A 24,983-nucleotide genomic window follows, 5' to 3' on the forward strand; every position below is an offset into this window, starting at 1 on the left:
AGGGAGCCCGACGTGGATCATGACTTGAGCCCAAGGTAGACGCTTAACCGACTGAGCCACCCAGGTGCCCCAGGGACTTTTTATGCTCTCCTGTGACCTCAGCCTCTGGGCCCTCTTTTGGTGACTCTTGTCTAAGTTTCACTTGTGCTCACAAAAATGCATTCAGAGCCTCTGCTGGTTTCTATAAGAAATCCACAGACACCATATTGGAGTGTCTAGGGAGTCTACAGAGTGGCCTCTTGTCACCTGAGTAGCCCCCTTTATCCCTGTCCCCTTTCTGCTCCACACAACCCCTCCCACGCCTCACTCCCAGGTCTGTCTCCTTCGCTTACACATATCAATTCAGCTCTTCCTGGCTCCTGACCCCCCAGTTTCCATGCTATCATCTATCAGGTAGATGGCAAAACAATTTAGCAGGATCTATCCTCTTTGCAATGCAGTCCAGGCTATCAATACATGATTCAACTTATGGCCTATCAATGTAGTGATGTGTGGTCAGCATCATGCTAGGTGCTATCAGAGAGGGAGGGGTATGAAGCAATGGCTCCAAAATGCCTCCTGGCTGAGGAATTTGCTTTAGTTGGTAGGCAGACATTTCATAATAAAAACAACACTGTTACAGGATAGGGAATACACTCTATGTGACAGCATTTTCTGAGCCAAACTGACTTGGAAATGATAATACAGGAAACACATATCTTTACTAAAAATATGCTTCTAATAAACACCTTTCTGTAAATGAAACAACAAAAAATCCAAACAGTCCCTCTAAAACTAATTCATGTATCTACGCCAAATGGCTTACACATTTGGATAAGGTAAACAATGACAGAATTTTGATTGAAAAGAAAATGGACTTTTTTTTCTAATGGGCACCTAAGAGGAAGAATATCCTTAAAATATAATGTTCAGTTCCTACCAGAAGATGAGCTGGCAGAGGGTGAGATAAAAGGGAGGTCTGGATGCTAGATCATTTTGTATGCAAATCACTTTCCTTGAAACTCTCCAGAAGTCTAGATATATCACTAAAGCTAAGCTTCCAATAATACAGATTCTGCAAGTGACAGCACAGAGATCACCACATCACTTCACTCATAAACATACAAATGACAGACACAGATTCTTCTATTTGCTCCTGAAGAGCAAAGCTTACCTTACTAGATCCCCTGAACAAAAAAGGCCGAATCCTATGGGATTCTAAGTTTAGAGAAGTGGTTTCCAACCCTGGTTCCTTAGGAGAGTCACTGGGGGAGCTTCTTGGATGCTGGATTCTGGGGCATCAGAATCCATCAATTTGGATTTAATTGGCCTGGCAGGGAACCCAGCCACTGTTTTCTTAACAGGCAAGCTTTTAAGAGTGACAGATTCCTGGGCTCCATTCCTAGTTGTTTCCAAGTCAGTTGATTTGAAGTGACTTCTAGGAATCTCTGTTTTTAAAAGTGTCCCAAGAGCTTCTTTGTTGGGCAGGTTTAAAAAACCACATCTAATACAAAATTGCAGAAAGCAGAGTCAGTTGGTTCCAGAAATCATAAAGCTAGTGTGTAAGGGTCAGAAAATTACGTATGTATGTACTGAGACTCCTTGAGCTGTGGGACAAAGGGCCCAAACACCTCATGATTTCTGGGTTACCTGGAAAGTAATGTTGACAACACTATAAAGCAGCGCTCAAACCTCCACTTCTTGAACCCTTCCCCTTAAAAGGTAATAACTTCCACTCTGCCCCCATCTAAGGGAAGACAAATACATCTACCCCTAGAAAAGCATACCCACATTAAGTAGCCAGATAATCAGGCTTTAGTGTACAGCTCAGTAGTTAACTTTAAATATAATGTAGGCATCTCACTGCACTCATTATATCAAAGATAGAAGGACCTAGTAGGCTATTAGAAAAAAAGCTGCCATGTGACACACCATAGCACAAGTGCCGCAAAAGAGATCTTGCACAGAAAAGACCATTGAGAGTTTCAACACAGACACACAGCAGAGTAGATCCTGACATTATAAACTCACGTGGACAAAACGGTAGCACTACATTATAAGTCCACCATTAGCCCAAAGTCCCCACATCTTGAAATAAAGGAAATCTAATTTCAGAAATATCACAGTCAGGTAATCATTAAAAAAGATTAAAAAAAAAGACAACAGCAAATAATTAGGTAATAATATAGACAAGTAGAAATAAAATTTCAAATATGCATGGCTTGTGGTTGTTCATTAGAAATCATAAAATTGGGAGAAGTTCAGATCCAGTGATGCAAACGTATATTACTCTCTTTTAGTAAACTAGCAATTGAACGAAGACAACAGACATCTTTCGATGTGCTGGCCCACTCGGCAGACTCCGTATAGAAGAACGCTGATCTCCTGGAGCAACTTAGCTGATATCAGGAGATGCCTCAGGTGTCAGGAGAAAGAAAAACTACATGATTATATTTAGATTACTAGATGGCTCAGGGGGAAAAAAAAATGAAAGCATTTAGAAAGTCTTTATGACTAATACACTTCTAAGTGGTGTTTTAATCAATTACCACGTCACATGCTGACTACGGGCGGCATGAAGGAAGCCGGCCTGGTAAGAAGCTTCGGGGACCCATCATCACTGTTGACACTCGTCCGGCATGACAGAGGAAATCACTACTCTGCAGTTACAGTCAGCGTAATCAGGGATAATACTGTCTTGAAAATGGAAATCAGAACCCAAAGTAACACCACCCTTTTAGGTTGAATGCATCTCTCGCAGGAGTGGCTTGTGCATTTTCCATCTCGAGCCTAAGTAAAACATTTCATTCTACCCAGCAACCTACTGGGAGAAACATCCCATTTTCAGGGATATTCTGTTGATGACAGTATTACGGCTACACGGTGTATCAACTGAAGCACCACAAGACAACATGCCATACAATTTACCTTGCTTAGCATAATTCGTTTCTAAATCCTCATTTATTTGCAGCTATTGTGACTGGAAAAACTTACTGATGGTTTCAAACATCTTTCTTATTCTTTGGTGGTCTTTCAAAGAAACAGTGTCTATAAACCTTTCGCTTCACACAAGCAAAAGAGATCTGTTCAGTTAGGATGAAGTCATGGTTTGAAATTCTTATAATTACATTAATGCACTTAAGAATATAGTCAATGTTTAATTTACAGTTCGTACTTCTATTTAGAGGATAAAGCAGGACACACTGTTGCATGGGAAACAAGAGGTTTAAACCTGTGAATAATTTAAATAAATCACAATTTGGTTTATTTACTGCATTCATACCCAGCAGGCTTAATTTAAAGACCTTCATGCTTTTTTAAAGTTTTTCCTGTATGCCTCCCTATTGAGAAGGTGAAATCTAAAGGTGTTTCTTCACAGATTCTATGCATAATAAAACACAAAGGAAAATCATGAACTCAATTCAATAACTGAATGCATCTGCAAGTTTTTTAGGGCTTTTTTGTTCCTTCTCCTTCACAGAATTATGGGTGGACTGTTGAGCTAAATTTTTTGTTAAAACGGCATAGTTCTCCTTTAGTAATTAAAAAAAAAAATTGTAACTTGGTTAAAAGACTTAAGGATAAGCTCAAAAACACCACAACTGAATGTTAAATCCATTTTATCAGTCTCATTGTGATGTTCAGAATCTGCTGATAATTAAATAAGTTTTTAAAAACCAGTGGGTTGCTCTGGATTATTTTCACAGCTTATATGACAAATTCTATTTCCAAAATATAAATTCACCATTTATTTTCATCGATGAAAATGAGTTGCATTTCATTCAAGAGTTAAGTTTCTTGCAATAAATATTAACACAATGTGGGAAGATCTTACAATTTTCCAACTGACTAGGAATCTTTGACATATAAATGCTGAACTTAAATTGTAGAATAACTCATTAGGAAATATGCAATAGCAGTGTCAAGATTTATAACAAATACACTGGAAGCATTTTAAAAATTAATATTAAGCTGCTATGCTTGGCTTAATTAACTTTCTTCTTCATTTACAAAGCATATCTGTCTGGTTTTATGAACTTGGTCTCTAGTCCCCTTTCCTACAAACCTGTTTAATTAAAGTTTAACAGCTGTATATGCTTTAGAAACAGCAGAATGGTTTTTCTCACTTGAAATACTTAATCCTTTCTTAAAGTATGATCTTTCTGAATATATATTTAAAAGGCAATGGACAAGGAATAATCTACCAACAGAAAAACACTAGCAGCTTAGGGCATCAGCACTATGTATTCAGTGTGTAGACAGAATAGTAATTTCTAAGCTAGGAAATCCAAGGCCACATGGGGCACGAGTATATTTTTATTCTCAAAAAAAAAAGATAGCTACATAAAACAACAAATAAGTAAATAGAAAAATAAGCAGAATGCTTAAAAATACAATATTTCATGGGTTTGGGGTACTACCATGCATATCCAATACCCCAGGAATATGACTAATGAGGTAACACCAGATATCTTGACGAGATCCAGGGCATTCAGGGTGGTATGGCCGGGGACGTCTACACCAGATATTTTCATCAGTGTTACCACTTTATCATCAACATGCAAATATTTATTAAATAAATATCTATAAGTACATATGTGTGTATATGTGTATATACATACACACATAAACATACAAGATACCATTTCTGAAATGAGTGAAAACAACTGAAGGGCAAATGGATGTGATGAATCCTCAAACAGCACACCTTTTCATGTGAGATTAAAAAATGGTAACAATATAAAATTAATTCTGGTATCGGTAGCTAACGCATATGATTTCATGCTATGCCAACTCCAGCTATCTCTGCTCTAGGTGCTCTCTCCACCACTACCTACCTGACCACTGTGTAGGGAGGCATTTTTACACCCTTCTGGTAGTTAGTTCCTTGAAAAGAGTCTCGGACTTAACCTCACTGTCCCTCCCAGCATTGCCTCTGTTTGTGGTACACGTTCAACTAATGTGTGTGAAACAGGCACATTGATGCAAGAGCAAACCCAACTTATTTTCAAGAGAAGAACTCTAAAAGAGGCTTTGGTAGAGTGTACTATTGTTCAAAATGTTTGTTTCCCATCCCAGGGAGGGGGAGTTGTATATACCCACCATATTGACATCAGGTTGGGTCATGTGACAGGTTTTGGCCAACGACACATGAGTAGAAATGGTACGTCCCTCTTCCAAATAGAAGCCTCAAGATCCATCTCATGGTTCTACCAGGCTTCCTTTTCCATCTCCCCTGTGACTATTAATACCCTGTCATCCTGAATCCCTGACAGTAGAAAACATGGAGAAACAGTCCATGCAACCTAAGGTAAACATATAAAAGAGTGAGAATCAAGCATCTACTACAATAAACCATTGAGATTTGGGGGTTGTTTGTTATCACGGAATAAGTTAGCCTAAATTGACATACATGGCGTCCATTTAATTCTTCTCAATAATAAACAAGCATATTCTCATCTCTTTTGCTGTGCAGGGACAGTTCCTGCAGCATTTATGCTGCTGGAGAGAGCAAAGAAAAACAGATGGCTGAGACTCGTGTTCTTTACCACTAGCTTTCCTTAACCTGCAGCAACATTGAAAATGTTCAGCAAATGAGAGTTTACATTTTTGAAGATAAGGAGTTGGGACTGATACTAATTGGACAAAGTTGAAATATTTCCAGAATAAACAGAATCACTTCACAGAGTGATTGATAGTCAGGACTGATGTTTTATAAATATTGCACAGAGCTTCCTGCAGTCATTTAATTTGACAAATACTTATTGAGCACATCCTCAATATGCTAAATTTTGTAAGACAGGACCGTGCTAGATGCCAGGCTCCAGAAGTGAGTCGCTGCCCTTGATTCAAATTGTACACAGGCAGAAAGATGCATGTACAACTGGCTCTAATACAATTAGATGCATTTTATACCTGTAGGATCAATACAGTACGTTGGAAACAGAGAAGAGGACAATCATTTCTGTCAGGGTGAGGATACAGGATTTTGTTAGATGGGTGGGGGAGGGTGAAGCGTCTGCCATGCACAGGATAAAACATGAGCATGGATAGAGAAGGATGAAAGCACGCACTTTTTAAACTGGAACAATATAGCTGTAGCATTGTGTGTGTGTGTGTGAGTGTGTGTGTACGCGCCCCCACATAGGCACATGGGTGTAAGAAGAGTGAGTAGGGGAAGAAGACGAAAGCAAAAAACCGCCCACAGTGAGTGGTAAATGTTATGAAAGAGGAAGCTAGTATTCAATAGGAGCACAAAAGGGATGTAATCCCAGTAGTAGAAGGTTTTAAAAAGAGATGCTGGAAACGAATCTGTGGCTTACACACACATCTACACATATGTATACATATGTAGGCATATATCTATACACATAATATGTGTATATGTGTGTGAGAGAGAGACAAATGTTAAAGGTAAAATCCAACAATATTAAAGAGTATACTGTAAAATTCCCCTCATATTCCTGCCCCTCAAGCCCTCCAGTTCTCTTCTCTAAAAAGTGGAAGTTACACATTTACTAGTAATTACTGAGCAATTTAGAGTGCAGAGAAAGTGAGCACGAATTCCTAGAAAAATGACTGAGGTGAAGTGGTATTCAGGATCTAATATCTGATCGTTTGCTCATATATGTGTGTGTGTACACATAGATCTAACCTTTTCTTCCTAATTGTTCCTGAGTCTCTATTTTCTGAATGGATCACAATGTCCTTAACTGTATGGATGTACATTTAGAAGGTTTCAATCTTTTGCTATTATAAACAACCCTGCATGTAACTCCCTTGTACACACTCCTTTGCACTCTGGTGCAGGTCTATGTACCAGATAAATTCCTAGAGATACGATTGCTGAGTAGGAGTTAGCCAGGCAAAAACAAAACGAAGGAACAGGACGGAAGTGAGGGTGTTTTCTGTAAAGGCAAAGGTATATGAGAAGATGCATAACTGCCAAGAAACCACAAACTATCAGTGTGGCTAGAACCTAGTGGGGAGAATGCAGCTGGAGAGACACAGGGCCAATCATGAGGGATCTTTATTACCAGGTTCGTGAGTGTGGAAGGCATAATGAGATTAACATTTAAAAAAAATCATTCTTGTGGGAGTGTGGAAGATGGGTTGGCAAGGGTATGAAAAGGAAATCAGTCAGGATACAGACACGGTAATCCAGGGAGGAAATCATGAAGGCCTGCTAACTTATCTTTCAGGGTACTCTTAGAACAAGTTCTCCCTTGCTCTCCTCTTGCTCACCTCTCCTTTGGGGAGACTTCCAAGACCGATGTCTAAGATGCCTCATGGTAAAGTAGCAGCCCGAGGGAGTGACACAGTGATGGGATCCACCTGTCTACCCTGGAGTGGGAAAACATCCTTCCTGGTGCTAATCCTTCTCCAAAAATTTGTGTACTGTCTGCCTCCCTCTTTTCTATGGAATAAATATCATAGAATTTAAGAGCTGGAAAACATGTTCCAAATCATTTAGTCCTAGGATCCTCAAATTGGTGAGATGCTTTCCATTTTCCTAAAAGCATGAGATCACAGGGAGGGCAGAGATTATGAAGGAAGTGAGAGTGCACTCCTAAAGAAAAGATTGGGGTGGGTTGGTGGTCAGGATCTGACACTTCATTAAACCTGCAAAGGGAACAGGGGATCATGACACTACAGTGTTTTTTTCCACTCAAAATTCCCACCCCAAATCCCAATATTGGAAGTTTAAGCTTTAGACAGGGTGACAATAGAGTCAAATTGAAGAAAACATCATTTCACACCTAACTGAGTAGACCAAAATCTAAAATAGGTTAAACTACTCAAGTTAAGATGGATAACTGGTGAGAGACCTAATACTAGAACATTTTCTCAAATTTCAGCATGCATTAGAATCACCTGCAGGGCTTATTAAAACATAGGTTGCTGGCTCCAGCCTCAGAGTTTCTGATTCAGTACGGGGAAGTGGGAATCAAGAATTTGCATTTCTACCAAGTTCCTTGGTGATGTTGATGCTACAGTCTGGAGATCACACCTTGAGAAACATTCTACTAGAACAATGCCACCCTCCATATGGTAGCTATGTTGCCTACAGAACATATGTAGATATATATGGTCTTCTACAATAAAGGATAACTAGATTTTTATAACTCTAAAATATTGAGAAAAGCATGTTACAAGCTTTATACTGAAGTCCCATTTCTCCTTATTTGTAAAACTCATAGATTAGCAGTAACACACACTAATAGCATTAACTCAGCAGATAAACACATAAAAATTATGTCAAAGAATTCAATTTCTAAAGTTCTACTTCACAGACCTCTAACCATCAAAAATAAAATTAAATGGAAGTAACCTATGAGAATGAATAAAACTAAAAGGCAAATCACGAACTGGAAATAAATTTGATCTAAATATGACAAGGGGTTAACATACGTAATATATTCAAACTGATAGGGGTGCCTGGGTGGTCAGTCGGTTAAGGGACCCACTCTTGATTTCGACTCAGGGTCGTGAGACTGAGCCCCATGTGGGGCACCACACTGGGTTTAGAGCCTGCTTAAGATTCTCTCTCTCCGGGGCACCTGGGTGGCTCAGTTGGTTAAGTGACTGCCTTCGGCTCAGGTCATGATCCTGGAGTCCCGGGATCAAGTCCCGCATCGGGCTCCCTGCTTGGCAGGGAGTCTGCTTCTCCCTCTGACCCTCCTCCCTCTCATGCTCTCTGTCTCTCATTCTCTCTGTCTCAAATAAATAAAATCTTTAAAAAAAAAAAAGATTCTCTCTCTCCATCTCCCTCTGACTCCCCTCCTTGGTACCCCCCACCCCATGCACACGCTCTCTCTCTCTCAAAAAAAAAAAAAAAAAATATATATATATATCCAAACTGATAAGAAAACATTGAATACCATTTAAAAATGGGCAATTCTGAAATAGTTCTTAGAAAAGGAAGCAAAAGATTAATAAATGTATAAAATATTCATTTGTATCAGCAATGAAAGTAATATAAATGAAAACAGCAATGAGAAACATTTTTTCACCTTTTGTATTAACAAAGTCAAAAATGATGTTAATACTCATCACTGGCTCAATACACAGTGCAATATTCATACATTGCCAGAAATGTGAAAAGTGAAACTTTCATATAAGTTTCATATGCATATCCTCTTTATTTCCTTCACTTTATTGGCAAGGAAGTTGCAAGTTTTAATTTTAACAAATCATTATTTTTTAAAAGTCATGTGAGAATACTAGAGCTCGGATACATCAAGTTAGGAGTCACTTCAATTTCCATCAGGCAGTAAGCATTCTCTTGATTTTAATGATAGCCATGTGAGACTTAGAGTTCAGGATTATTTACATAATCCCCCAAAAGACAGCCTCAGAAATCCATTAAAGGTCACCTTACTTTCCCATACACATACCAAATTCTAATCTGTTCATTCATCTCCTCTTCTATTATCATACTCCTTGCTTTTGTAAAGCTTACGGCTTATTATACTTCCATCTCAAATAGAAAATCTTTCAGGTTGGCTTTCCATCCTACTAAACTCCATTCCAGTATGTATTACTTCATGTTATAGTCACAGATTAAATAGTCATTTACTTTTTGATGTATGTGAAATTGGAATCCAGACTGCAGAAACGTTCCTTGGAAGCATCAATACACCTTGAGGTGTAGCAGTGTGGGACGCTGTGTTTATCACTGCCACCTCTGGGCTGCATATTAAAACCAGGTATCGCATAATGGTCAGGGAGAATTTATTTTTGTAATAAGCAAAGTGGAAAATCTCCTTAGTTCCCAAGTGTCCAGTTGCAGGAGCCCAAAGTTAATGACTTGCTATTCATCATACCCCAGGTATACAACTTTCATCACACAATTGACTCTTCTGAAAGATCAACAACTCTCAGCTCCCCTAATAATGAAAAAAAATTAATTATTTTCACTCAAATTCTCCTTTGAGTTGAGGATGATCAATTTCAAAATCTTATTAGTTCTGCTAGTGTGAACCATTCAGATTCTCGGGGGGAAAAAACTAGGGAGACACTCTTTTTTCTAAATCAACAATTTATGATTAATATTTCTGTCAACAAACTTCTAATTTTACAAAGACTTTAGTTTCACAATCAACATTTTAAATATGGGAATGATTACTGCTTGTGTCTAACTGAGATGCTATTATATACAAAGGCATCCCTCATAATAAACTAGAGAACATTTGAACATTTTCCATAACACAATGAATAAATTGAGGAACTAAAATAAATTACTTTAAAAAAAGGATCCTCTAGATTATTAGCTCCTTCTTCTCTGCACTATCAGTTTAGTCCAGCACAGGCAGATCGAGCTCAAATAACAGCCAGAAGATAATTGGAGTTCTAATGCTGGGCTTATAAGAAGAGCTTAAATAGCCTGGGGTAGTATTCTAATGCAGAATTTTCCCATCTGCGGGGCCACTCCTTTTGTATTAGGAAGAAACTATTTGGGCAATGAAATTTATTCTACTCTTTTATGAGCATTGTGGCGGCTCGCCAGTGAAGATGCTCTCTGCAGCGTTCTTAAAGTATAATAGCTCTTCCCCAACCAGCTCAAGACAAATATCTTCACTGTAAGGTGTACCCATGTGGCTTCTAGCAATGCAGTAAGAATCTCCCTTAGAGGAGCAGAGCTACTCTGCCTCAACCAGCATATAACCAAAGAACCCATGGCTTGTAGGCTAATTCTTCCCTACTATTTAAACTGCTGGCCAGGACTAGAAAATAAGTTTAGTATTTTCCACTTATTTCTAAAGTTAAAGGAATGAAAGTAGATAATATAGACCAGGATTAGCAAACTAGGGCCCAGGGGCCAAATCTAGTCCAGTATCTGTTTCTGTAATTAAAGTTTTATTGGAGCATCCATTTTATGTATCATTTATAGTTGCTTTCATGCTACAGCATCAGAATTGAGTAGTTTTGTCAGAGACAAAACTATATTTTTATAGCCTGGCTACTATATTTTTATAGCCTGCAAAGCTATAAAAAAATATTTACTATCTGGCTGTTTACAGAAAAAGCATATTGACCCCTGCTAGAGGCATCAGGTAACTATGCATGGGGAACCAGTTCAAGATCCCAAAGATATAGTAGCCCGCATCTGAGTACTTGCATGGAACATTGTAAAAGTGCTTTTCTTCCAACTTCAGAATTTATCAAATATGGACCTATATCTTGATTGAGTAGTACAATAAATTTTTTTCAACAATGACAGAAAAAGTTGATCATCTAAAATGGGCAAGGCATTTTGTTAAGCTCTGGGGAAGCCAAATAGAAAATCAGTTAATAATACATTACATTTTGGTAGTGTGTGAAAATTTACAAAGTATTGGAAGATATTTGGTCTTCAAAATAACTCTGAAAATAGAGAGGTTTTTTTTTTCCTTTTAAAACCAGAGAGGTCAATAACTTTTCCAAGGTCACACAGCTTGTAAGAAACAGAGCTGGAATTGAATATATCATCTTACTCCAAGCGTAACACTCCTTCCACTATATCATGCTACTCCTCATTGCCCCTAGACACCTAAAAAAAGCTTTCATAAAACAAAAGTTACAAAAATTTAATAGCATCCATAACTAACTAAGTTAATACCTTAAACACACCTGCTCCGCCGCTGAAATTTTTTCTCCAAACATTTTAAAAGAGAAACAGTGGTCAATGTTAAGTTGAAACAAAATTAACTGAAACTGCGCAAAAATAGAAGAACTATCTGTTCCTTAATTATTAAGTAATTATTCAGGCTGCTTCTTTCATGCTTCTGGCATGCTTCTTAAGCTTAGTTAAAAAGGTATTTCAAGACAATCTTTTTAGCTTCCTACTAAGATAATTATACTTATATGCCTTTTCTGAATATTTGATAGACTTACATTACTGTGAGCAGAGAAAAAAATAAAAATCAATATTTAGTTCAAAGGAGTGTACAAAAGTCAGCATTTTTCTGTATTTTTACTTGGAGGTCACAACTTCAAAAAGTTATACTACTAAGAAATATAATTAAGCCAGCAGCAAAGAAAGCATATAGACTAATGCACTAGCTGGCCCCCAGTGTGATGTGCTTCCTGCTAGGAAATATCAGACTCCACCAGAGCACTTCACATGATCTGTCTGCACTGGGGGAGGCGAGGGAGGCTCATGGCAGAATTAGGGAGAAAAGTCCCCAAAGCCAGCCTAAAAACAGAGGAAAGGAGCTTAGTTAGAGACTGGCTACTATATTTTGGAGAGCAGCAAAGGGATGTTGACAAGGATAGAGCCAGATCAGAGCAACCTGGTAGGCCCCCAGTTGCAGAAACTTTTTCCTAATTAAGCTATGCCAGTGGGTTTCCTACCTGAAGCTCCCGAGTCATTTCAACCATGCACTGCCTGGAGAGAACACGATGGTTCTAATACATCCTTTTAGATATGGTGACTTTAATAGGAAGAACATTAAATAATGAAGACATTATTTAATATTCCCTTTCATGCTCTTGCCTGTAATTTTCTATAAATGGTTTTGTCTGTGTCACATATTATTGTTACCCAATAATTTGCACACAGAATCTTTGTGTACATTACTCCTAGGACTATTATTTATTATTTAGAACTTAATAAATAAGCAATTCTGGTGTTGCCATGTTTTCAAATACCTACCTACTAGAGGTATACAAGTATATTACTATAACATAGGTGTATCTATCTGTGTAACAGACACACTGGGACACTTAAATTCTTATATGTGAATATGTATTTTTTCTTTCTGGAATATTCAAGGAAAAATGCTATGATGTGAATATTTTTCTAATTCTTTCAATCTCCCACTATGAGACAGGGATCAGGATACACACCATATATACCTCTGGGAGTGTGATTAGAAGTATGAGAAAAAAAGGACTTTTTCTTTTTACCCCATATGCTCCAATATCGTTTCAGTTTTCCTAAATTATACTAAGCCTGAATTGCTTTTGCAGTTAAGGAGGGAGCTGTAGATCTCCTATTCATCTCAAACTTTAACCAGAAAGTTGAACACAACACAGCTCCGTTCCTCAGGTAGACCAGATGCTCTTCCTCCAGAGATGCTCTTCCTCCAGGGATGCTCCAGGGGCCTTTGTACATTTTCATGGTGGCAATTGTATTTCTTTGTTACTTTTGTTGCCTTTCCACCAGAGCATAAACTTTCAGGAAGGCAAGAACTCTCTATGGCTGTCAATACAACCTTAGAATCTCACACATAGTAAAAATTCCAGGCACCCAATACATAATGAGTTCATCATGACTACTTCTAAGAATATCTGATAATTACTGAATACATTCTTATGTGCTGAGCACTGTGCTAACCAAATTATATCCACTGTGTCATGTTATCCTGAAGAATACTCTATGGAGTACTATTATAATTTCCACTTACAGATGAGGAAAATTAAGTTTAGAGAATTAAGTAATTTGGTAAAGTAACACAAGAAGTGGCAAAGCTGGGATACAAATCAAGGAAGTCTGAATTTATAGTTTGTGCTCTTGACCTCCACACCATACTGAAGGAATAAATGACTATGCATGAGAGAATAAATAGTAAAAATGTTCGTATCTAAAGAAGAATCCTATTCAAGAGACAGGTAGACTAAGGTTAAAAATGAAACCAGAGAAACCAGTGATGGGGCTGGGGAGAGTACCACAATACTCACTGTCACCATTATTAGAAAAAGCAATTCAATCTAAAGAGTCTGGTGACTTCCAGCAACTGTTACATCCTCCTACATGAAAGTGTACACACTATGTTTGGTGTAGTACCTCTGAAAACCTCCCTACATTGCTAAATTGATTACAGAAATAATTTCGACCTTAAAAATCAAGATCAACATTTTTACATATAAACTTAAAGTGACTATCTCTCTGATGGTGAGGAAGAAATACCTACTGCTAATGCACATAGTTTTTATCAGCAATTCCATTTTTATTCACAGATACAGCAGCAGAGTGATAAATAATCATCTACAACTACATAAAAGAAAGATTTCCGAAAAGTCATGGATTACCTACCAATCTATAATATTTAGCAAAGAAGAATTATCATTCTTTCAGGAAGAAGGGAAGAATGTCCAGGAGAAATTAATAATTTCTCAGGTTGACATCAGAGCAAAACTGATGATTTTTCACAAATGCTTCTAATTTAGTGGTAACAAACCTTATTAGACAGACCCAGGGATGCTTAGTTTCATGTTCAAGACCTTATCTATTAAATAATAGTATTGGTCAGAGGCTAAGTACTAAACAAGAATGTGCTGTGCCATTTTGATTTGGAAAAATTCAGAATTCAAACTAAACCAGGCTTAAGTGGCTCAAAAATTTGTGAAAGTCTTCTGTTCAAATCACTAATAGCTAAGGCCCAGTGTATAAATATCTTCCTGTCTTCAAAAGCAACCACCTACCTGGGTCCCATTTGAGAACTATAAAATAAAACCATTAGCTTCCATGCTCTAAAACATTCTATTCAGCGATCTTTATCAGGGTCCTGGACACAAGTGTCTTTTCAAATTTCTTCTTCATTCTGTCCTTTCTTTTAGGAAAGAATGCATTCCTAATCTACCAAAAATGTCATAAATCAATACATGGTCTTCAAAGAGTGCCATAGAGATACATTAAGCTCCTCTATTATTCAGAGCTACTGAACCAAAAAAAAAAAAAAAAAGAAACAAAGAAAAGAAAAGAAAAGAAGTTATTAAACAACCATCATTTTTAGTTTTACTGGGGAAAACTCAATTTAGTTCTGTTTTTCTTCCTATAAATCTTCATCATTTCCTGGAACATGATATGATTCAACCATCTGTGATAGGCTAATATTGATTTCTGTATTTTCAATAGCACATTTAAAATCAACAAGCTTTAAAATGTTTAATTTCTAGTGATTCAATGGATTTATTTTTTGCTAATATCAGAAAGTTATTTTTAATAAATTAGGGTGTTTTGACATTTTACAATATAGTCATAATACTTGAAGAGGAATTATCATTTAAATATTTTGCAGCGAAAGACGTCTCATGCTTCTATACTGCAGAATACTTTGCAATATCAGTAATTGTTACAGAAAGTCCTACACTGTACTTTCTAGCATGGAAATGACTGTGTTGTGAGCAGGACATGCTTCTCCACATCATCGATCCTGCCCGGCCTAAGGCCTCCCTGGGGCCAAGAAGTGATTGTTTTCTATGAACACTTCTTGGAATTCTCCTGAACAAGGAGAACCACAAACTGAAGAAAATCAAGTTATGTAAAGTGAATTATAAAGCAGATTACACTTCACTGGTAGGGCGACCATTTGTTGCAGTTTGTCTTGGCAGTTACCGGATGCTGATTATTCCAACATAATCATCATCCCCTTTCACTCTCAAAAGTGTCCTAGTTTCGGTGATGAATTATATGGTTACCCCCTTCACCGGTGACTTACTTCACTGAGGTTGCTATCTACATGGGCTCCCAGATTCCAAGTATCTGTAAAGTGTATTTTGGTAGGTAAGAGGACAAATGATAACAGGCTTCATTTCTGACGGGGCTGAGAAAATCTGTGAAACAGAAATACAAGTGCCCAATAAAACAATGTTGATGCCTTACAAATTTCAGTTGTGGTTGATTTATATTGACTTCCTGAAGTTTGGTGCTTTGTATTCATTTGATCATCTTCTAAGATAGTCCTTCTATGTGAGTCACAACAAATTAATAAGAAAAAGCAAATAACTATGCAAAATATTTTGGTGGAACTAATGGTCTTGTCTAAATATTACTTTCATTAGCTTTTTACTGTTCGTGTTATAGATAAGCAGACCCACTGGGGTTAACTTTATGAAAATGACTATATTCCTAGTTAAGTTATCCACACAATCAAGCAACCATCTTGTGATGTTAATCAATACTGACATCATGACAGAAAGTTCAGACTTGCAAAAGTCACCTCTTCTACCATCTTAGGAATATTTGGCTGAATTCACTGAACAAATACTTCAACTCTACTTTTACCTTGTCAATGTAATCATGATGACTGTGATTACAAATAATGTGACTACTTTTATGAGTCACTCTGAAAATATCAAATCAAAGTAGTCATCATTCATGTCATAAACAAGGATACTTAACTACTTTTAGAAGAAGCTACATATTATTTCCTCAAGAGAAAAATACTTTGACCAGTTACTTGGGTCAGACTGCCTCCCTTTCATCTATTCTCCACACAGCAAACAGAGGGGTCTTTTAAAAATGCCAATCACATCCTATCACTCATGGCTCAACACATTCCACGGGCTTGCCATTCCACTACAGTAAAATCCAAAGTCCTTATTATGACCCACAAAGCTCTGCAAACCTCTGATACCTAGTCTCCTACCTGAATTTTCCAAGTTTTGTGGAGTCTGATATGCCGACTTCTTGCAATTCTTTAAACTCACTTACTGTGTACCCATCTCAGGATTGCATTGCTTATTTCTTTGGTGTGAATTGCCTTTGTCCCAGATCCTAGTATGGCTCTCTTCCTTCCTCCCTTAATTTAGGAGTCTGCTAACTACCTGCTCATTAGAGAGGTTTACAGTGAACATCCTGCCTAAAATAGCAGTCCCAGACCCCCACTTTATACATCCTTTCCGACTTTATTTTTCTTTAGCACTTCTAGCTCAGTGTCATGTGTTGCATTACGTGTTATGTATTTGCCTGCTATCTGCTTCTAACCACTAGGATGTAAGCTCCGTGACAGCAGGGACTTTGTCTCTTCTATCCAATTATGTTTCTCTAGTGGCTAGACCAGTGCTCATTAAATGAATGTTTCTAAGGCCTACTCAGTCAGCAAACTGATTAAAGAGAACCTAATCATTTAAAGTAATTTCAGAATTTGTGTTGAAATGCTTTGACTTCTAAAGCTGACGTCCACCACCTCCCCATTGCATTTGATCTTGAAATCCATTTCATGCAGTGTTGGTAAGAGGGTAATATATTGGTGAGATGTACAACAAACCTCTTTGGAGGGAAATCTGGCTGTATACACTAGAACTAAAAATAACAACAACAGCAATAACAACAACATGCGTTGACCCAGTATTTCTACTTCTAGCTCTCTGTTCTACAACAATAAACACACAAATGTCCAAAAGTATGTGTGCAAGGATGTTCATGATAGCATTTTGAATTTTTCCAGCTTGTGTTATTTCTGTAGTTTAAATAAATAAGTAAGTAAATAAATAAATAAACAAACAAATAAATAAATCTTCCCCAGAGAGTAAGGTCAAAACAATTACCAAGGATAACAGATTATAGTTTTATTGAACATGAGGCTTCAAAGGGTGATGCTAAGCGAAGTGAGTGCTGACTACAATGCCCCAGTTTGGGAGGCCTCACAGTATCTGCCAGATGTACAAGCCCCTTCCAAAAGGTTCCTTAGAGCTGCAGGGTCTGTACTAGCTGACTGGCCTACACAACCACAACTGGCCAGACCAAGGAAGGGCACCCACCCCAAAGGCGGCTGATGAGTGGATTGACCAGTGACCTGTCAGGTGGACATATCCTAGTTCTGTACCTCAAAGTGACACACTCAGATTTCTCTCAGGTAGTTTAAACAAGAGGCACACCCAAGGAACTCAGCAGTTGGCATGGGGCAAAAGCCAATGGGAACACAAGCAAGACAGACAAAAACAAGGATAGAGGGTGCAGGTGCACAGAAACCAGAAGTCCAGCTGTAGTACCATTTCTAGTCTTTAGTGAGGCGAGGTTGATCCTTGGCTTTTGCCACACTTCTTTCCCCAGGTAGAAACATAATATGAGTCAACCATCTGCTGAATTACCTTTAAAATAAGTGCTCTTTAAACTATATTTTACTACATATCTGTTTTTTATAACTAACAGAACATTAAATTGAGGATTAGATTAAGCCTTGAAAGTGCTTAGCTCTGAAAAGATAATGGTTTCCTCTCTACCCTCTATTTATGTGTAATTCACAATAAAAATACTACAAAACCCACAAAAAGGGTAACTGAGTCCTAATAAGTCAGATTTTTTTCTTTGGTCATTTTATGAAATATCAAGTTCTTTCAAAAAAAAAAAAAAGTTCTGGTGATGTGCATTTCAGTTTAGCTTGCCTACTAAGTAATCAAGTATTATCCAAGGTAAGACTGGGAATGGAAAGTCCACATCACAGACCAAAGCACATTGTCTACTACAAGTTAGGATACCAATAGACAAATGACTTCTGGTAGAAGAAAGACAGCATACTTTTAAATTTGATTTTTATATGTTCTGGCATTTAAAAAAAAACGGTCATAGACTAAAAGAGGTAAGCACATCAGTAAATAATACTGTATTACCTAATACCTCCTAATGTTTTTCAACGCTGTTAGAAAATTATTATAGGAATATATCCAATTATAGGGTGCCTGGGTGGCTCAGTCGGTTAAGCGTCTGCCCTCGGCTCAGGTCATGATCCCAGGGCCCTGGGACTGAGTCCTGCATCCGGCTCCCTGCTCAGCAGGGAGTCTGCTTCTCCCTCTACCCCTCCCCCCTGCTTGTGATCTCTCTATCTCATATAAATAAATAAAATCTTTAGAAAATAAAAAATAAAAAAATAAAGGAATATATCCAATTATTAATTTAAAGCCCAGGAAGCCTAGAATTTTTAAGTACCTGTTTTATTCAGAGGAATAAAATTTTAAATTTTCTTTTAAAACACTAAATAAAAAAAAGTTTTTTCTAATCAATTATCAAGAAGTTTTTAGAGGCTACATACTGAGAGAGTCTTGAGCCTTGATACTTTCATTCCTTATGTTACTCATTGCTTCATGATAGAGGTGTAGTGAAGGTGGACACAAAGGGCCATATATCCAAAGTGTTACGTTTCAGGGTTAGAACAAAGAAGCCAGCCTTTCCCCGAGTGGGTTGCAGCAGTGGGGGGAAAAAAAAAGGCATAAATCTCTTACATCTCCAACCCCTTCCCCTCATCTCCCAACACTGCACCAATAACCCTCGTTCTAGCTCAGGCCCTCTGTGAACCCAATACAGTATTTATACTTACTGAGGAAAGCAACAACCCAGGTTTTTCCTCAGGGAGGTCTGTTGTAGGATTTCTAATTACACAAGAGTTTTTTTATGTCTGACCAAGTTTTACAATCTCACATTGTTGACTCCAGCTGGTGGCCACTAATGATACATCTGAATTAAAGCTGTGTTCTCTTTGGATTATAATGTAAAATGAATCCCTTGACATTCCTAATCTTGTTAGATTATTTGACATAGATAAAATTTTTGCTCCCTTTGTTGACCAATTCTTTTTTTAATAGCTTTATGGAGATGTAATTTATATAACATATAATTTACCCATTTAAAATGTACAATTCATTGTTTTTAATATATTCACGGAGCTGTGCGACTATCACAATTTATTTTTTTAATTTATTTATTTTTAAAGATTTTATTTATTTATTTGACAGAGAGAGACACAGTGAGAGAGGGAACACAAGCAGGGGGAGTGGGAGAGGGAGAAGCAGGCTTCCTGTGGAGCAGGGAACCCGATGCGGGGCTCGATCCCAGGACCCCGGGATCATGACCTGAGCCGAAGGCAGACGCTTAACGACTGAGCCACCCAGGCGCCCCTATCACAATTTATTTTAGAATGTTTTATGCCCCTTACCAAAAACAAACAAACGTTAAAAAACAAAACAAAACATTGTACCCATATCTCTCATTCCCCTTTTTTTATGCCCCTGGGAACCCCTAATCTATTTTTTGCCTCTATGAATTTGCCTATTCTGGACATTTCATATACCATAAATAGAGTCAAATGCTATATGGTATTTTGTGACTGGCTTCAATCATTTAATATAACATATTCAAGGTTTGCTGACTCATTCCTTGAATGGAATTTGCATCATATCCACACAAACTGTTTTCCAAATATTAAAAGCATATTTGGGACATTTATGGATGAATATCAAATAGTTTTCCAAATTTATTGCTCTTCCCAGTTTCCTACTGAAATCAGAAGACTAGATAGGATCTTCAAAATAGAAAGCAGTCACCAAATTCTGCAAACTGACTACACAAATCCTACAGGTAACAAAAACTAAACTCTTTGATAAGAATACACTTATATCTGACTAAAATCATATTATTATACACATTCATCCTCCCCCAAATGCCCAATCTATTTAAGGAATCAAAATCAAAGGACCTCTTATAATTCAAAATATTAAATAACCGGTACAAAACGAGCAAATGCATTGAAAAGACACTTCACCCAAGAAAATATACAAATGGCAAGTAAGCACATGGAAACATACTCAACATCAGTAGCCTTCAGGGAAACGCAAATCAAAACCACAACGAGATTCTACTTTACACCCATGAGGATGGCCATAATAAAAAATTTTCATAATACCAAGTGTTGGCAAGGATACAAAGAAACTGAAACCCCTGTACATTGCTGGTAGAACATAAAATATTATAGCCACTTTTGAAAACAGTTTGGTAGTTACCAAAGTTAAACAGCTACTTCACCATAATAGCCAGCGTCTTAGGTATATAGGTGTTTTAACAGTGATATGTGTGAATACATCTCAGTAGAAATAAAAACATATTTCCACACAAAGACACACATGTCCATAGCATTTCCACAAATATCCATATCTCTACTCATAATATCCCCAAACTGGAAAAATCCTAATGTTCATTAGTTCGTAAATGAACGTACAAAATGTGGTAGGTCCATACAATGGAATATACTCAACCATAAAAAGGAAACAAACTACAGATATACACACTTGGAGAACTAAAAAAACATTCTGATATGTGTGGGGGAAACACAGATATAAAAGACTACATATTGTATAATACCATCTAAATAAATTTTCTAGAAAAGGCTAAACTATGAGGACAGAAAGCAGATTCCTGGTTGCCTGGGACTGGCCATTGGGGCTGGTGGGAGCCTCAGTTAAGTGCAAATGGGAGGAGGGAACTTTTGAAGGTAATGGAAGTGTTCAAAAACTAGATTGTGGTAAGGCTTGCACAATTGTATATACTTATAATGAAACTTGTTACACTGTATATTTAAAATGGGGTGAGTTGTGCAGTATATAAATTTTACCTCAATAAAGCTTTTAAAACAAAGACTGCACAAATATTCATAAATATAAACCATTCAAACCACACCGCAATAGCTCCATTCATACCATGCAGATTACTCATGAACAGATAATCATGACATGAAAATTTTTGCCATTCATTCCCACATCAGCAAGTTCTCACACTGTTTGGTGTGAAGGCTCCTTTATACTCTTAAAAATAACTGAGGCTCTCAAAGAACTGTTTGTCAATATTTACCACATTAGAAAATACACTCTGTCAATATTTACCATATGGGAAATTAAAATGGTGAATTAAAAAATATTTATAGATTCAATCTAAAATAATAATAAACCTATATGTTAACACACACACAAATATGTTTAATGAAAAGTATAATTATTTTCCAAAACAAAAGAAAAAATAGTGAGATCAGTGGGATTTTTTTTTTTTTTGCCAATCCGTTCAGTGTTTGGCTGAATAGGAGACAGCCATATTCCAGTATCTGCTCCTGCATTTAATCTGATGCCATAGCACACATCACATACCCTCTGGAAAACTCCACTGTGCACTTGAGAGAAAATAAGAGTGAAAAAGCAAACAGCATCTTAGTATTATTAGGAAAGTAGTTCTGATCTCACTGACCCCCTCAGCGGGTCTTGGGAATGTCCAGCAACCCTTTGGCCATCCTTTGAGAACTGCTGGCCTTGATTCTGCCCTAAAACCAACTGAGATTCATTTTAATGAGATTGTTTAATCTGTAGGGTCACTAATACAGACATTTTAGGATTAAGCTTTTTGGCAAACAGGATCTGAAAATTTTCTGAATACTAGGGCGCTGGGATGGCACAGTCAGGTTAAGCATCCAACTCTCAATTTCAGCTCAGATCATGATCTCAGGGTTGTGAGTACATGTGTATAAAAGCTGCCACTTAGTTTCTGTATTTGCGTCTAAAATAATAAGATGTTCATGAGTTTATCTAAAATAAACCTTGATATCATAATGATACCATAATCTAAAACAATCATGCTAATTTTAATATTCAAAAAATAATTAGTGGTCAGTTTAATTATTTAGTGGTTAACTTCAGTTAACATTTATTTCTCCTAGGCCTCACAGATAAAAGATAATAATATAATCAAGCAGTTATGTAAGCCTTACATCGTGAAATGGTTGATGATGCTCACTGAAGAAGTACCAGTTCATTTGGGAAGTCTCCAAAGCTTTGGTCCTCTGAATTGAGTGGTACTTCCCAAGTGATATGATTTAAAACTCAACAAAATTCCAGAATTTATAACTTGAACTCAAAAACAACAGTTTCAGTACTCACTTTACAATATCTCCTTCAAGAGCAATCACTCTTTTAATGATCTTCTGTTCTGGGTTTTTAGGCGACCTAGAATAAAATAAGGTTATACAATCAGTTATGTCTCTATTGTTTTAAGACAATGAAAAGCAATTTTGCGACTAAATGGGCTAAATTAAAATCATGACAGAGTCCTTCCCACCCATGACAGTGACATCAATCCTACTTAGGTCTCAAGTGATAGAAAGCTACTATTGATGTCATTCTCATTTTAAACTTCTAGAGGAGGAGAAGCCATGCTGAAAGTTTATTCAAATAAAAAATACAAGAGGGATAAGAGTTTTAACATTAGAGCTAAGCACCTGCAAGAAAGAGGATTCATACATACAAAAATGATTAGACATTTTTTTTTAAATCACATACGTAAGTTTCCTTATTTCATTTAAAATAAACAGTGGAATTTGATTTAAATGTTCAAGAAAACAATACAGATGAGAAGTGTTTTAAAAAGAAAATCAGAAGATCCTTTTAAACTGCATTTAGGCTTAGCCATTTGAAAATTATGTAATTCGGAATGCTAAAACAAGGGTACTGACATCCCACTCTATTCCTGGAATTTCACTCTGGAGAAGACCATGTCCGTCCTGAGCAGCCCTACTGAGAGACTCACTTGGTGAGGAAATAAGGTCTGCCAACCATGTGAGCAAACTTAGCAGCAGAACCTTCAGGCCTAGTCAAGTATTCAGAGACTATAGCTCTGGCCATGTGTCACTACAGTCTCTTGAGAGACCACAGCCAGACCAGCTATCCATACTGCTTCTGGCTTCATGATACTCAGAAAATATGTGAGATAATAAACATTTGTTGCTTTGAGCTTCGAGATGTTGGAGTAATTTATTACACAGCAATGACTAAATCTTAATAAGACCAATTTCATGCCAATAACATTTTAAGTCTTTTAACAGACACATTTCAAGGAACATCTCATACATCATCACATAAATGATCATTTAATATGAATTTGGAAACCAAGGATAGATAAAAATATTCTTAATTCAAGTCACATTTTGAAAGGAGTTGCTTTTAAAAAGGAAAGTAAATGCACAAAAACTGAAAAGATTAAATATATTCAAAATGCAACACTTCATCAAAGTAAATATGCAGTTTCAATAAGATTTATATTTCACATTATATCTTGCAGAGAAAATGAAATCATCTAAACCATTTGCATCTACTTGTGAAAATTAGTCTCACAATTTTTCACTAAATTATAAATATTCTTTATTTTAAAAGGAAATTTGATCAGAGTTTTAGATTGCACTGTCCCCTTCACTGAACTGATTAACCATTATATTTCTATAATTTTACTGTCATTTATATACAGGCAGAGCGAGGGATCTCGGTACAGTGAAGCTGATGAAATTGTGCAGGACTACTCATAGACATTTAGAAAATTCCCCTCCCATGTCTCTCTCTTTTATTTTAGATAACCAAAAATGTGTAAGATAATATTCAGCCTCAATGATCACCAAAGAATTGCATTTTAGAACAATGGAATATCATTTTCCTATTATACTGACAAACAATAATAATAATAATCATAGTAATACCAGTAATACAGTTTGTTGTTGAGGGTCTAGGGACATGGTGCTCTCTATATAAAGCATATGGTCATGTAATGTGCCTTTCTGTAAAACACTGTCAATTTTATATTCTCTTTAACAAGACAACTATACTTTTAGGAATTTATCCTAATGAAATGATTATGAATATATGCAAAATTTTAGCTATATGGATGTTATCTATTTTTTTAAAAAAGAAAAAAAATTAGTTAAGAGTAGATTGGTTAAATAGTCCATCCACATAATAAAATATTTTCCAGTCATTAAAAATGATATTAGAGGGACACCTGGGCAGCTCAGTAGGTTAAAGCGTCTACTTTCAGCTCAGGTCATGATCCCAGAGTCCTGGAATCGAGTCCCACATCAGGCTCCTTGCTCAGTGGGGAGCCTGCTTCTCCCTCTGCCTGCCTCTCCCCCTGCTTGTGCTCTCTCTGACAAATAAATAAATAAAATCTTTTAAAGAAAACAAAAATATTATAAAAGAATTTTTAATGATGTGAAATTATCAATGTAATTTACAGATTAAAATGGAAATAGAAAATATTATGTGTACTGTGACCTCGCATCTGTAATTAGAGAAAGAAAATGCACATGCGATTGTACTAGAAAAAAACCAGGAAGGACATAAAACCAAAGTTGGGGGGTATGGAGTTCTGTATATGATAAAAAAAAAAAAAATGCCTAAATTTTTTTGGTTCAGATTTGTGGGAAGTTTATGAACAGATGACAACTGTTTGGGTCATATGACATTACCTGAGAAGAAATGCTCCAAGAAAGGGGTGAGACCTGAACTAACTGCCAAGTTCCCCCATCTAATATGGATGCAGTATTAATGTTAATGAAATAATATGAAAAGCAATCCTTATCACCGTAAAGCAATATTTTATGCCGACAACTTTTAAGCTTTTGAGGTACTTGAGAAGTATTTCATATTTTAAAATAATGTATATTTTAAGATCATGAGGCAAAATAGAATATGCAAAGTGAGCTGTCTATATAATTAAAGTC

General features: G+C 36.8%; 1 protein-coding gene across 1 annotated transcript in view; it reads right to left on the bottom strand.

Annotated features, from left to right (window-relative positions):
- Positions 1-24,983, bottom strand: part of IMMP2L (inner mitochondrial membrane peptidase subunit 2) — an 867,877-nt gene that overhangs the window by 254,266 nt on the left and 588,628 nt on the right. Inside the window, exon 5 of the mRNA XM_044919891.1 lies at positions 22,378-22,443. Coding sequence (XP_044775826.1) covers positions 22,378-22,443 — 66 coding nt within the window. The remainder of the gene's footprint in view (positions 1-22,377; positions 22,444-24,983) is intronic.

This window comes from Neomonachus schauinslandi, chromosome 12, assembly GCF_002201575.2.
Source record: "Neomonachus schauinslandi chromosome 12, ASM220157v2, whole genome shotgun sequence".
NCBI lineage: Eukaryota > Metazoa > Chordata > Mammalia > Carnivora > Phocidae > Neomonachus > Neomonachus schauinslandi.